At 41.4% G+C, this 16,019-nt stretch overlaps 1 protein-coding gene across 4 annotated transcripts in view; it reads right to left on the bottom strand.

Moving 5' to 3' along the window:
• SGCG (sarcoglycan gamma) overlaps positions 1-16,019 on the bottom strand; it is a 133,553-nt gene that overhangs the window by 43,092 nt on the left and 74,442 nt on the right. For all 4 annotated transcript variants that reach the window (XM_043575104.1, XM_043575085.1, XM_043575080.1 and 1 more), the window contains 2 exons: positions 8,157-8,258; positions 3,154-3,241 (listed from right to left, as the gene is read on the bottom strand). In XM_043575104.1, the coding sequence (XP_043431039.1) occupies positions 3,154-3,241; positions 8,157-8,258 (190 nt within the window). The remainder of the gene's footprint in view (positions 1-3,153; positions 3,242-8,156; positions 8,259-16,019) is intronic.

Raw genomic sequence — 16,019 nt, 5'->3', positions numbered from 1 at the left:
CCAATCATTACACCCAAAGATATCTTGGCTGCAGGTGCACTGCTGTTCCTTAATAGAGGGTCCATGAAACTCTGCAATACTACATTCGCTTCATCCTTCTGTTTTACGTTTCTATTCTTGATATTAGTCACGCTCACGCTCTGGGTGTACAAAGGCTTTTGCAGAAGCTTACCATGGCTATGCATAAGTTCCAAGAACCCGAACCAACTTAATGGGTTCATGAGATTCTTACTTCTCAGCTTTGCTATTCGAACACCTGGATCTAAGACAGTGTGATTGTGACAGAGGACATCTTTCAGCACCCAGGAAAATGATTTGGGTGTCTGCGTGATGGTGACCAAATGGAGCCATAAACATTACCAGCCTCCCCGGTGGGTTCATTTGGTTGTTAGCTGAAAATCCCCAGTTGGATTGGTAGTGACCATAACTCTAGAGAAATTGCAGGGCAGAGAGGCCAGCGGCCCTGCTTGATCAAACTCTATACCGACTGCCAGCTGCCGGAAAGCTGGTGGTTCCCCAGGAACCACTGGCCGCAGCCCGGCTCGGTCCTCAGAAAACCCGTCCTGCCGAACCCGACCAGCCCTCCCGTGTAAACTTTTTTAAGCTAACCAGAATTCGTCTCTGTTATTTGAAATCAAAAGAAAATGACTGGTAGGCAGCCAGAGCTGAACTCACAGTTAGGAAGTTTTCCTGTTATTTTGCTATGAGTTGGTATCTTTCAGCTCAAGGATTTAGAGTGTTAGCTATTGTTCATGTCAGTGTTTGACTTCTTTGGGGATTTAAGACTTTTGGTTTTGACCGCACTGGTTGCCATTGTTTTCAGTGGTTTGGTAATGAGCAAGTATTCATTTCATTACATGGGATGAATTTGGCTAGTTCACATAAATTACATTTTAGTGTCCAGGTTGGCTACATTTAACTTCTTCCCGGAAACGTGAGGCCGGAACGGCTGTGATTGTGGAAGTCGTTTACTTGAAAATACCCTCAGTGAGCTGGGCAGCACTCCCTGCTTCAGGGTCCGCCACGTAGCAGAGGCTTTTCAACCAAGGGTTTAAGAAAAATCACCAGCTTTAACATTATATCAAGCACGAAACACCCAGGTTAAAACTCAAGATTTAAGGTGAACAATTTAAACCAATGTAATTCTAATGGGAAATTTTTTTTTAAAATTTTTTTTTAAGTAAATTCCTTGGTGACAAAAATGGTAACCATATTTGCAGGAAATAGGGCCATAATTTAAGGAAACTGGTGTGCCATAATTTAAGGAAATCTGATTGGAGAGAGGGAGTGGTACATTCCGGGCTGAGGGACAGAAGTCCTGGGGTTTGCTTTTCCTGCTAAACTACTAATTCCTGCTAACTCCTGGTTTGGCTTGTTCTGCTAAATAGCTGTGTTCTTGAGCAAATTCGCTTTTCACTGCTTCAGTTTTTTTTTCATTCATGGAATTGGAGGCAGATTTATATCACATCTAACTCTCTTGTTTTAAATTTTTAAAAAATTTTAAAAAGTGTTTATTTTTTTGGGGGGGGAGAGTATCAGTTGGGGAGGAGCAGAGATAGAGGGAGACACAGAATCGGAAGCAGGCTCCAGGCTCTGAGCTGTCAGCACAGAGCCTGATGCAGGGCTTGAACCCACGAACTGTGAGATCATGACCGAAGTCGGAAACTTAACGGATTGAGCCACCCAGGTGCCCCCAACTCTCCTGTACGATATATGAAAATCTACATTCAACAAAAAACTAAATGAGGAAATAAGTATTTGTAGTAAATCATTTTTACAAGAATATAAAGGGCGTCTTTTACTTGTGGAGCTCCTAAGGGGTACGTACATATTATTTACACGTGACAGCATATAGAAAGTTGCATGTAGGCATCCAACAAATGGCAAATGAGTGACAAAAGATGAGCAAAAATCCCTCAAACATATAAAAGCTAGAGCCAAAGAAGCCTGTGAAATAATGGTAAAGATAAATCATAATCCTACATAATCTTTCAAGAAAATAGGATTTGATCTTAGACACGTTTCAAGAACATGTACGCTGAATAAACTCAGGTTCATGTCTGGAACCACTGAGAATCTCACTGGACTTAGTGATCGAACAAACTTCTAAGCAAAAGAGAAGTAAGTTATGAAGATTAAAGCAGAACACATAATATGGAACTTGTGTATCAGCATGATAAAAAGGAATCATCAGGCTAATACACGGCTGCAGTTGCCAATGTGACATTATTCTGTTTCGTAGAAAAGAGACGTTGAAAGTTACCAGTTTGTGCTGGCGGGACACTTTTCATCTGTTTTCCCATAACCCAGAAGGCCACTCAGTTTCTTAGATTTGGCACATGTATAGACTGCTGATAGTATAGAGAAGGGATACACATTCCTTTCACTAGGTGAAAGGAACTTCTTGCTTTCATTTCTTCCACCGATGATCTTTCTCGTTAATCCTTTTTTTCTCACTGTATAAGAGTTCGTGTGATCTCACTGCTGGGTGAGCTTACTCTCTGGTCTTAGCTGGTTGGATAGGATACATAGCTGCCCCCGGGCAGTTGGTTACACGCATTACTTGGGCCGATTAGAGTACTTTATTGTGAATTTAGAATTCATGAAACTAAAGACCACGCTGGCTGGTGTTGAGAAGCACAGCCTATCAGATGAAGAACCAGAGAGGTCCTGTACGTCCTACAGAGTTAGAACCGATGTGGCCAAGTGAAAATAATGGGCAGAGGTGCTGTAGAAAGGAGGGGTACATGGGCGAGGAGAAAGGGAAGGTGAAGGAGGGGTGGGGAGAGGAAGAGCGAGAGAGAATCTTTTGGCTCTTAGCCCCTGGTCTCTGTTCTTTTGAGGCCAGATACTTTGGCTCCTTTCCTTTGGTCTCTGAGATTCCTTTGAGTTCTGTACTAATCATGTGTCTTTTACTACCTTGAATGGTCCTCTATTTCTTGCAATCGCAATAACTTTAATTAAAATATCTCAGACTGTCTCCTTCGTGATGACAACTATTCTCTGCAGTCAACACAGCATGATATTTAGAAAACTCGTACTGTAATTGTTCATGAGTAACTGTGAATTCTTCAGAAGAGAGACGTGTATCCATTCAGCACAACTATCCACAGACCACTCACATGCAAAGCACTGTGAAGAGGTTAGACTCACCCACTTTTAACCTGCCTGTGACCTCCCCTTCAGAGTTGCGTGCGTTGACGGTCACATTCTGAGTTGACTGCAGAAGCAGGGATGAATCCTAGAAGGGCATTTACAAAATGTGACAAATACATACTATTCACTCATTTACTCACTTATTTTTAGAGAGACATATTTTTAGACTTATTTTTAGCGTGTACATGTGCGTTCCCGTGGGCAGGAACAACCAAAGGGATGGAGAGGGAGAATCTTAAGCAGGCTCCACACTCAGTGCGTCGGTGTACAGCCCAACGCGGGGCTTGATCTCACGATCCTGGGATCATGACCTGAGCCAAAGTCAAGAGTCAAACACTCAAGTGACTGAGCCACCCGGGCATCCCAATGGATAGATAGTATTCAAAATGACTGTGAGGCACCCGGGTGGCTCAGTCGGTTAAGCGTCCGATTTTAGCTCAGGTCACAATCTCGTGGTTCATGGGTTCGAGCCCCATGTCAGGCTGTGTGCTGACAGCTCAGAGTCTAGAGCCTGCTTGGGACTCTGTGTCTCCCTCTCTCTGCCCCTCCCCACTCACGCTCTGTCTCTCTCTCTCTCCAAAATAAACAAACATTAAAAATTTTAAATAAAAATAAAATGACTGTATATTTATATTCATATATAAATTTAGGATTTATATAAGATACTTTTTCCATAGTCAGAGATCCTGTGGCCCTACACAGTATTTTAAAATCTTGTTATACTATGTTAAATTATACTATGTTAAAAGAGTACATGAAAATTTTTTACTCCAACAGTTTCAAACAATACGTATTTATTATATTATTGCTTTTGTGGGTCAGGAGTCTAGGCACAGGCTACCTTGGTCCCCTGTTCAGGGTCTCAAGGGGACTGAAGGGCTGAGGATTCATTCCAGACTCAAGAGCTTCTTCTAAGCTCATGTGGTTGGTGGCAAAATCCATTTCCTTGCTGCTACAGGGTGTCCTAACTCCTTTTTTCATAAATTATAATATTTTTATGGGTTCACACTGCTCGTATGCAATGGCTATAGTGTACCACGTTAGCTCTCTGGGTGAAGATCTAAAATAATCGAGTTTTAATCAGTGTTTTTTCCTGTTCCAAGGAATTAAAATTTCTTAATAAAATATTAAAATATTAAAATTTTTTTTTAATATCTATGTCCAGGACATGACATATTTTTAGAAGGTAAATCAGAGCATGGTTAGTTCTTCTGTAAGAAACACCACATTACTTATTTTCAAAATGTAAAGCCTTTTCACAACTTCACAAGAGCTTTTTAAAATTTGTCAGATATCTATATTTTTTAAACTTTTGTTGGAAGATAAGGTGGCTTTATGTCATAAGCGCCTCCTGTGGTATCATAGTTCCGAATGGCTGGTTTTGCATTACAGAAGATTGGTTGCTTTTATATAAGCAATTTTCTTCAAAAAAGAACGCAACGATTTGGCTGTTGGATTCAGGCGGGTTTATGATCCATTCAGAGGGAACCGAATGTCTTCCAAAGTTGTAGCGAGTACCGTGATTTTTCAGAAGGAAAGAAGTTTCAGGAACGCTCTGGAACTCTGGCAGGTCCGAAATTCTCCCCATCGCTTTGTGGAAGCAGATGACCTATCGGCATCTCGTGTTTCATCCACTGCTGTGACCTTGATACTTGTCTTCACATTGTTCAAAAATAAGTAGCACGGTAAGAGTTAACGGTTTACCGGTTTCTTACGTAGAGCCTCGGCGTGCAGGGGTGTGAGGAGGGGCTCACCTCCCGCCGTCTCGGGGCTCTCCCTGTGTGGTGGCCTCCTCAATGGTGAGCTTTAGCCTGTGAGCTTTAGGCTGGCTGCTCTTCCTTGGACTCCCAACCATATCTTCTCAACTCGGGGAGGACCCCTGCCTCTTCGTTGGCCCCGCTCCCTCACCGTGGCCTTCGAAACTCTCTGCAAGTAGCAAACTGGGGCGGTCCTGGGGCTCACCTCTTGTGTCCGCCTCTCAGACAGAACTGTCCTGACTGCCACTGTCCAACGTCTGCAAACTGTCCTACTCCATTTTGGTGCTCTGACAGAATACCCGAGACTCGGTGGCTTATAAACAACAAAGGTTTCTTTCTCGCAGTTCTGGAGACGGGGAAGTCCAAGGTCATGGTGCTGGCAGATTTGCTGTGTCCAGTGAGACTCACTTTCGGGTTCACAGAAGGGGCCTCCCAGCCTCCAGCTCACCTGGTGGAAGGGGTGAGGGGGCTCTCTGGGCCTCCCTGATCAGGGCACTGATTCCCTCATGAGGAAGTCGCCAAAATCCCACCTCCTAATACCATCACCCTGGGGGTTAGGGTTCCAACATGTAACTTCCAGGCCACAGCAAAAACCATGGTTTCTGATACAGTTTCAAGTTTTTTAGTTGTTTACTATAAGCGGGTAAGTCTGTTTCCTGTCATTTCTGTCTCGTATTACCTGTTTTGATTTTTATCATTTCTTGTCTTTTTCATAGAAGCTCCTCAAAAACAGCTTTATCTCTGTGAGATGCTTAAGTGTGCTTTTCCAGTCATTTTCAGAATGATTATTTCTACTTAGTCGGAAGTTAATTCTCTCTTTGGGGAGTTTAGTTGGAATCCTTTTTTTAGATGAAGGCTTCCTTATGTGGTTTCCAGTCTCAGTCTCAAGCTTCCCTCTGTGGATGTATTTTGATTTCTGGATTTACCGAGCCTGTCTAAGGGCTTTCCCATTGTTTTCATTGAGACCCCTGGGTTTCTCAGCCTTGTCATGGTGGCTCAGGGCTCGTGTCCTCGGATGACATTCGGGTCTTGGTCTGGCATCTTTATTCAAGTCTGGGCAGTAGGTGCGACTATTTTCTGCCTTTCATTGCTGTCTCATGCAGTGGGTCTGGCTAGAGCCCCAAGCAGTCCCATCAGGCAACATTCTGGTCCCTGTGTCTCTGTGGGCTTTGACCGTAGGCTGTCCCTGCCTCTTTCCAGGACTGCGAACTTCAAAGACAATCATTCCAAGTAAAGCTTTACCATTGTGTGTTTTGGTTTCATTTCATCTTTGACGACGTATGTTGCTAACTACAACTTTTTTGTTTTATCAGTTATAATTGCTATGTGCTTTGGTTAATAATGGGCAGGGTAGGTGGTTATAAATCATGAGTTCCAGGCACAATCTTCACAGGACCTCATGTATTAGTTTTGAAGAGTTACCAAGTAATCACATGCTAGAAGCCAGAGTACCATGTTGAATTATATTTAGAATAAGGAAATTCTCTCACCTCAGCAATATACATAAATTAATATGTGCCAAATTTTGTAAATCCATTTCTGTAATTTTATGGAAAATTACCTCCTAGACTCATCTTTGAAAAGGAAACATAAGTAATACATCAGTGCACACAGAATATATAAGACCTAATTTTGTTCAGTTAATCCAATTATTGGAAAGCCATATTAGTTACCAGATACTTTATAGCTCTGTGATCACATAATATCATTCCAAATGTTTCTATAATTTTATGTATCGATCGACATACTGCATCAATGCATCATTGTAAGAGTTTAATATATGATTATCTAAAATAATTGACATAATTTTGCTCCCCGATTTTTTTTAAGTATATGGAGATATAAAAAATCTGATAAGATATAACTAAAAGTACTATTAAGTCCAGAATATTAAATTTGCTAGAACTAATCACCTGATTTCAGCCATCAGGCTTTTTACCAGTCTTCTCTCCTCAAAACTATAGGTAGGGAATCAGCCAGCATAACTCTGGGGGGGAAAATGGTCCTAATATTTAAATTCTTTGCTCACATCTGACTTCCCCCTTTACATAAGTTTGGGTTTATTCCTCATGTTTCCATATGACACGGCTATTTAATACACTGAAATGCCATCACGATTCACCTAAGTGCCTTAGCTCTTCAGCTAAGCCCACGGCATCTGGCTCACGCATGTATCAGCCTGTCCTATTCCAGGTCATTTGTGGGTTCCTCCTGTCAACTGAGACATTATCAGAAGTAATACAATAGTGCCTACGAGCTACTAATGTGCCTTGCACTCTCGAGACTCCTTGGCAGTGTATTTATGTCCAAGTCTTACACGGCATCCCATTATGGTTGGTAGTAGGGCTTGGTGACCGTTCTGATGGCTGTGTGGGGGTGTGCTTTACCCCTCCTACAAGACCACATGATTCTCAGCGGTTGGCCTTTTGTATCCTTTCCAACTGCCCTAGAGTCACTCGAAGAGCCTCAGCATGTAGGAGGTACTGACACCTCCTTTCACATGTATAAACACAGGAGGAAAACGAAGAGTACACTCTTCATCCAACGAGTAGGTTACAGTTGGGTGAAGTCTCAACATTTCATTGAGATGACACCCAACCAATAATTTAGCGAAAGGTTTACCTTTACTACGAAGTCCATAGCATCACATGAAGAAAAATAGAACATATTACAAAAGCTATTTGACTGTGTTTCACGCTTGGCTCTATTTGTTACAAATTTCATGGAGGTAAATGAAGATAATACGGAGGCAGATTTATTTTTAAAGTCACACAATTATTTAACAGATATGTTTAATCTACTTGTGGAGAATCCCACAGGACCATAATCTATAATTAGTGTAATTAGTACAGAACATGCTACAATGAAACTAATTTCTTTCTAAACTTCTCAGATAATTTTAAATGCCTTGAGAAAAGTGTCTTTAAATTACCTGCACTAATGGAAAGAGGTTTAGATTGCCTTTGATAAAGGTTTTAATTACCAAACGTTTTTAATTATGGTTTAAATTTCTGAGGCCACCGAGTTCAGAGCTGAAGCACATGAAAATGGCATCTTTTTATAATGTAATATCGGAAATAAGTTTTACAACCTTCTACCAAGCTTTTATAAAGCGTGTAACATGAACGCATGTACATATATACGTTCTAAGAACTCTCTTCCGAAATAGCTGAATTTCTATGCTTAACGATTATTAATTTTTCATAAAACACAACATATTTACATGTTTCATCACTTTCTTACCACTCTGGAGTGTATTTCCTTGGCGTACAATGGGAATAAAAATTCTGACTCCCCTTCCAGGCGAAGACCATCCTTTGTAACACGCAAGTGACCCATTCCTGTCTGTTAAAAAGACGAGACAACAGAGATTTTGTTTTTGCTTTCCTTTTCACTTCTTTTAGTATCAGCTAAAATTATAGATGCATTTTCATAAATCTTCTATTGGCACTTCTCTGGATTTCTCTTACTTTGCTTAAAACCTTAGTTGTTTTTATTAAATTGTCAATATTTCATTAACCCTTGCGTAATACAAAGGACTATTTAGGAAATACGTATGAGATTGAAAGAGTCACTTCACAATAAACACCCGAGAGTCGCCACCATGTAAGAAAAAGACTCTTACCATTACTATTTAAAACTGTTTTTTTTAATTAAAATGTAATAAAATGGGCTGTTTTGAGGTGTACCATTCTATGAGTTTTAACACGTGTAGCCACTGATACAATCAGGGTACACAACAGTTCCACCACCCCCACCCCCATGGTACCATTGAAAAAAAATTTTTTTAATGTTTTTATTATTTTTTAATTTTTCAGAGAGAGAGAGAGAGAGAGAGAGAGAGAGAGAGAGAGAGACAATCCAAAGCAGGGTCCAGGCTCTGAGCCGTCAGCACAGAGCCTGACGCAGGGCTTGAACTCATCAGCTGTGAGATCATGACCCGAGCTGAAGTCGGACACTCAACTGACTGAACCACCCAGGTCCCCCCCCACCCCCCCGCCACCATGACACCTTCTTGAGGTTTCATGTGTATCAGGTAAGTTTACAATATAGCAACTGTTCGGTGGCCATTTCTTAAGCACAAAACCATATAGGAGGACGTGAAGCTCTATTCAAAGGGTCTGTTCTCAAAGAATTTTTCATCATGATAAATGCCCACAAAGGATAGAAGACTTAACTATGGAGATCACCAGTGACCATCATGCTATTAAATCTCGTGGACATTTTTAAACTTCATTCCCTTTGCTTTCTCAGCAGCATTTAACACTGGACCTCTTTCTCATTGGTACCCTATCCTCACTCGGTTTCCAGGACACCAGGCTCTCTTAGCTTCTCTCCTTGGCCTCCATATACATTCATCCTCCTCTGCCCAGCCCTGGACTGCTGGCTTCTTCAGCAGTCCGGCCCCTTCCTGTCCACAGGAAGGCCCCGTCCTGTCCTTCTCTGACCACACCCTCAGCTCCCAGTACCATCTCAGTGTGGAAATTCTCACCTGTTTTTATCTGCAGTTTACATTTTCTCTCCTAAGCTCCAGACCCATATATACAATTCTCCATCTCTCCTTCCCTTTCGAAAGTTTGGTAACACCTAAATACAACAAACTGAATTCTGATCTCCCCTCTCTTCTGAGTCTAGAGTTAGATTTTAAAAAGGGAGAGTAGAATGGTCAGATAAAATGGAACAATGACATTAAGCACAATTTTATACAGTGAGAGGTGACTTCCGGGACAGAGATCTGTTACTCTGAACTGATGCCACAGACTTCTCTTCTCAAGAACTCCACTGACTGATAAGCCCTGTTAACAAGAACCAGATTCAGTCTGGAATCATTCGGCCTGGCTAGCTGTCTGTGAGCCACCATTATGGCCCTCTTCCCAAACGTGGGTGTGGGAGCAGTAGATTTTGCACTGTGATCAATGGAAGTCCCCCAGTGCCGCTGGGCTTGGGTCAACCGACACCACAGGCAGAGAAGCTCTCCCGAGTCACTCTTACATTTGTGACTGAGTGTGTAGCTTTGGAGGCGGGGCTCCAAATCTAAAAAGTTGACAGCCACTATGGTACAACTTCTCACAAAATGTAACCGTGCAGTTGTAAGACACAGTTTATGAAATGAAGCCAACATGAGCAATGTTGTAAGATCCATCATGTGTGTATAATAAACCAATTTTTAGCAGACAACTGCATCAGGAACTTTTGGTCCTAGAATTAGCCAAAGTGAGGTTCCAGCATTGTACATTCAAATCTGAAAATCTGCTGTGGATTTCTGGGTTCAACCGAACAGATGCCAGGAGTTTTTCTGGACTCTGTTTCGCTACATCGGCAGAAAACAACAAAAAAGTAATGCGGATCCCAGCCTCTGAAGCAGCTTATTTATATAATCACATCGCAAAAGGTGATTGTTCTTTGTCATGTGTCATTTCCTCCTCTGGCTTTTTCATTCATTGAAAAATGAGGAAATTGACATGAGATGACCTCAGCCCATATTCTATGGTTTTAACAAAATGAATTACAAACCTCTACAAACAATCCATCGCTACTCAATGTCTGAAAACAAAACAATATGCCTATTTTCGTTTGTTTTTTTTTTTTTAACTCAGGTATGTTGAGCTACAACTCACAAATAATAAAATTCACCTTTTTTAGTGAATATTTTTGCCAGGTTTCACAATCAAAGTACAACACACCAACACCGTGAAGGTACACAACAGTTCTGGAGATGATAAACAATGCCCCCCCCCCCGCAGTCACAGCCAACCCCCACTCCTTGGCAACCACTGCTTCCTGTTCCAATAGTCTTGCCCTTTCCAGAATGTCATCTAAATGGAATCATACAGTATGTAGCCTTTTCAGACTGCCTTCTTTCCCTAGGATAAAGCGTCTGGCAGTCATCCATGCTTTTGTGTGTATCAGGAGTTTGTTTCTTTTTAGAGAGGCAGACTATTCCACTGGAGAATATTCCATGGTTTGTTTATACATGTGTCAGTTGAAAGACATTTAGCTTGCTCTGATGATTACGAATAAAGGGCTTCTGTGTGCACATAGTGGTCATTTCTGATGAGCAAACGCCTGGGGATTTGCTGCGTTGTACAGTAGGTTTATGGTTAACCTTATAAGAAACAAGAAACCGCCAAACTGTTCAGTTTTCCAAGACGGTTGTACCATTTTGCATTCCCATAAGCAATATATGAGTATTCTGGTTGCACTGTATTCTTGTCAGCACTTAGTACTGTCAGTACTATTTTTCATTCTAATAGGAGCGTGATGGTATCATATTGTGGTTTTAATTTGTATTTTCCTAATGACTAATGATAGTAAGTGTTTTTCAGTGGGCTTTTTACTATCCACATCTTTGTCGATATGTATTTGCAAATATTCTTACCAAGTCTGTGGCTTTTTATTCCTTGACTGGTGTCTTTTGCAGAGCAAAAGTTTTCAATTTTCAAGAAGTTTAATTTATCACTTTTCTCTTATGATTATGCTTTTGATATTTTATGTGACAACTTTCCCTAAACCAAGGACATATTTTCTCCTATGTTTTCTTCTAGAATTTTTATAGTTTTAAATTACATATTTAGGTCTCTGACCAGTTTTTAGTTAACTTTTGTGTATGGTGTGGGGCATACATGAAGATTATTTTGCATATGGGTGGATATTCAATTATTCCAGCACCATACGGTGATAATTGTATCCCTTCTCTACTGAATTACTTTTGTACTTTTGTCAAAAATTAACCACATGTGGTTATATTTCTGGATTGTCTATTCTGTTCTGTTGACTTATGTGTCTGTACTTACTATACTGTATTGATTACTCTAACCCTACCGTCAGGTTTGAAATCACCCAGTGGGAGTTCAAAATTATTTTGGCAATTCGAATAATTTAAAAAAATCTTTATTATGATAAAGTATACTTAATAACATTTACCATTTTAGCCATCTTTAATTGCATAGTACAGTGGTATTAAGTACCTTCATATCGTCGCACAATCACCACCATCCTTCTCCATAATTTTTTCATCCTTTCCAACTGAAACTCTGTGCACATTAAACCCAGCTCCCTATTCCCCACTCCCCCAGCCCCTGGTAACTCCTATTCTACTTCTTGATTCTATAAATCTGATTATTCTATGTGCCTAAAGTAAGTGGAATCATATACATTTTTTGTCTTTCTTTCTAACTTTATCCTAGCATTTTGCCTTTAAATATAAGTTTTAGAATCAGCTTATCTATTCTACAAACATTTCTGCTGGGTTTTTGACTAGAAATGTATTGAATATAAGTATGAATTTGGGAAGAACTAACATCTTAAAAATATTGAGTCTTCCAATGTTCGAACACTATTTCCCCATTGAATCATAAAAATTTCTTTCATCATTGTTTTGTAGTTCTCAGCATATAAATCTTATTCATATTTTGCTTGATTTTTACATAAATACTTCATGTGTCTTGGTGCCATTATAAATGATACTATTTTTATCTCACACCAGCTTCTATTTAGTCCATATTGTTCTGGCTTATCCTTTTTCCTTCTTTTATTTTCAAACTCTCTCATTTTTTTCTTTTATGTCTCTTGTAAGGACATTATAGATGATCTTATAAAAAACATAACTTGAAAATCTTTATTAATAGAGTTTAATGTTCATAGTCATTTAAATTAATGAAATATTCTGATGGATTTATACTATCTTATTTTTCTCTAAGAAAAGTCACTCTGGTTATTGAGTACTATCTCCCATGACCTGACAATCATCGGGCCCCTTGAGCTCTGACACCCATAGCAAAGCCCTGTAAGAACACTATGGTTTTAAGAACACACAAGGTGTACGATTCCATTAAGGCCAAGTGTTCTTGTTAAATAAAATGCCCCAGCTGGGTGAAGAGGGCTTCTACGAAGAGGCGTGACCGAGCATTGGGTGTCAGGTCCCAGAAGGGTGAATAGAACCCCTCAGTGGCGAAGCTCCCCCGGGGAAGTGTGTCCAGCTCAAGTGCAATGGGGAGAGGGTGGTGGCAGAGGTACGAGGGTGGAAACATGCAAGGGGTTGAGTTTATAAGTAGATGAAAGAACAAGGGAGCTAAGTTCCTCATTGTCACGGAAGGGAGGTACAAATACAAAAAGAGAGAAAATCAGGTTAATCCCCATATTGTTGCACTGAAGTTAAACATTTGTATGAACCCATGGTGTTCCACATGTAGATGGATAGGTAGAGAAATGTTCATATAAAAGTGTGTGTGTGTGTGTGTGTGTGTGTGTGTGTGTGTATCTGCATGCGTGCACGCAGGTGTTAGTTACATGTCCTCTGAGTGGCTCTGGGCTAGCAGCACACTGACCACAATGAGCGCGTCTGACACTTGAATCTCAGGTTCTAAATACCATTCCACACTAAGAGGGATTAGAGCTCCTTGGAGAGACAGCTAATTTCAGGGCCAGAGTAAGCAAAGAGCATGATGAGCCTGGAAGATCCTGTGCGGGTAGACAAGAAAGGGCACAGAGAATATTGAGGATAGACCAAAAGGCAGAAAAGCCGGCTAAAAGGGGCTCCCAGAGGCCAAATCAGACTGAATATAAGCACTGAAAGAAATGGCAGCAATGGATTATGAGAGCCCACTGAATAGAATTAGAAATCATGAGTCCATACAGACATGCAAAAATAAACAAATGAATGGAAGGGTTGACGAAAACAGTGTCTTTACATAGTTTAAACCTATCTCCTTACCAAATAGTTATACCTGCAAATGGGAAAACAGTCATTTTACAGGGAAGAAGCCTGGCCCTTTAATGAGTGCTTAAAGTGATGGGCCAAGTAAGACATTCGTCATGCTGATGGAAGTCCTGAATTCCAGAGGGTCGAACAGAGGGTTCCCAGAGTTGGGGAAGGATGAGGGTAGGAGAGGACAGTGCGTGAGCAGAACCTCAGAGCCTTTGAGTGGAAGAGATGAGCAGTGGGGAGGCGAGGGTTTCCTATGGTGACCAACATCGATGGGGATGAAAGGGAGTTGGGCCTCATCTGCAGCGCACTGGAGGCCGATGGCGGAGGGAAATCGGGGAAGGGGAGGGGCATTAAGAGGTGAGTGCCTGCTGCTCCCCACTGACTCCTGTTTATGAGGAGAGGGTCTGGAGCCGTGTGGCCATAGGCTCTGGGCACCAGGTCCGTTCTTGACCCTTGAGGTGGAACAGACTTGCTCTGGATCCCTCAGTCTCTCCTGACTCTTGCTGATGGCGTTATGGTTCCCTCACTTCTACTTCCTTGTATCATAGGAGTGGCAGCACGCTCTTTCGGCATCCGTGTGTTTGCTCATGGAGTTGACGAATAACTTTCTTATTTTAATTTATACAGCTAATTCTTACTAATCCTACGTTTCAGTTCTCCCTGTCCACAGCACCTTGTGCATAACTCTGTAGTAGCACTTATATCATTACTAATATAAGAGCCTGTTTGTTTCTGCACAAAATATTGGCTATTCCTCCGAGAGGTAGAGTATAATCTTCTGCCCATGAATCTGGCCTACCAGCAGGTATGACATCAAAAGAAGTCTTGAGGCTTCTGCTCAGGCCTACTGGAATACTTTAGAAGTCCTGACTAGTCTTACCATGTAAGAAGTCCAGGGACCTTGAGATCACATGCTGGGGAGACCAAGGGCAGACTCTCCAGTTGTCAGTTTCAGCTGAGCCCAGCTTTCCAGCCATCCCTGCACTGGCACCAGATATGTGAATGAAGTCATCCCAAACCCTCCAAACCAGCCCTAATACCAGCTAATTATATCTGAGTGACCTCAATTGACATGAGGGGTGGTGGCGGGCAGATTGCCTAGCTGAGCCCTGCCCCATTTTCTGACTTACAAAATCAAAAGTTACGATAAAATAGCTTTTGTTTTAAGCCATTTGTTTTTAGACTAACATGTTTTGTAGCAACAGATTAGCCAGGATACTTCTTGTGAGCAGGGATGAACCACATCTATTCTCAACTCTTCGTTTAGTATCTGATGCACAAAAGCGCTCAGCACATGGTTGTTGAGCTGTTAAACGATCCGTGTCCAGAAAAACATCAGTTAAGCTGATAAAGCTCGAGGTCACTTAGATCCTACATTGCACCACACTGTCAGTTTCATGTGTATGGGACATCTCATCTCTGGCTTTCCTTCCTTTGGTGCATCAGCTGCTGTCAATCATAATGTGACTGTATCGTGACTCATTCATTGTTTTGGCAAAAATCAACCAAGTGCCAGATTTTGACTCTGTTCTGCTCCCACCACTCGTTCAGAGTGGGCTCAACACTTCTGGGCAATAGCAGGGGGCAGGGAGAGCAGTCCCTGCAGGATGATGCCTTGGTTGAATCCTTAGGCAATTTACACAGAACGCCAGAAGGGTGAATGAACGCTCAGTGCAAACCCCTTCCATGTAACAAGAACAGTGTCATGACTCAAATTCTTCCCATCCATGACTTTAACCTTTACCTGTGGCACAAACCCTTCCCCACTTTTCATCTTCCCAAAGCTGGAGCTCGCAGATGGGGTGCTTCTCTGGCCCTTAATCATCATTTTCTTAGTTGCAAGCTTAGCATTCACAGCTCGAACTCAAGTAGAACACGATCTAGTTAACTTTCCCTGGAACCCTAAATTCATCTGGTTAATTTCCTATTGTTGTTGGCTTTCTTCATTCTGGAGGTCAAAAACTGCAAAATATTTGATAGTTCTGCAGGCTTCTCTGATTTCCTTTCATCTCTTAAAGTTTAATTAACTTACATATCCTTTTGAATTTACTACATTAATTTGGTTTCACATAACTACCTTTGATAACTTTCCCTTCTTGTAGGAAATAGATTACCCTCCGCTTTCCTTCTCCGATCAGCACTGCCCCATTCAACATTTTCTAAAGGCCAGCTGGGTATGGTAAGGAAACACTTGGGGTTTTTTTTCCTTCCTCTGTAGGAAAAACTCAGTTCTCCCCTACTATGTCTTTCCTTCCTGTTGAGGATCCTGTTCCTCACATAGACACTTCATTTCTGACATTTCTGGTCACCAAATAAATGAGTGGAAGTTTTCCCCGCAACTATAAATCCTCATATCCCAGCAGAGTGTCCAAGAATTCAATTCAATTCAGACATATCTT

Source organism: Prionailurus bengalensis, chromosome A1 (genome assembly GCF_016509475.1).
Source record: "Prionailurus bengalensis isolate Pbe53 chromosome A1, Fcat_Pben_1.1_paternal_pri, whole genome shotgun sequence".
NCBI classification, from domain to species: Eukaryota; Metazoa; Chordata; class Mammalia; order Carnivora; family Felidae; genus Prionailurus; species Prionailurus bengalensis.
This window is presented reverse-complemented; position numbering and strand designations above follow the sequence as displayed.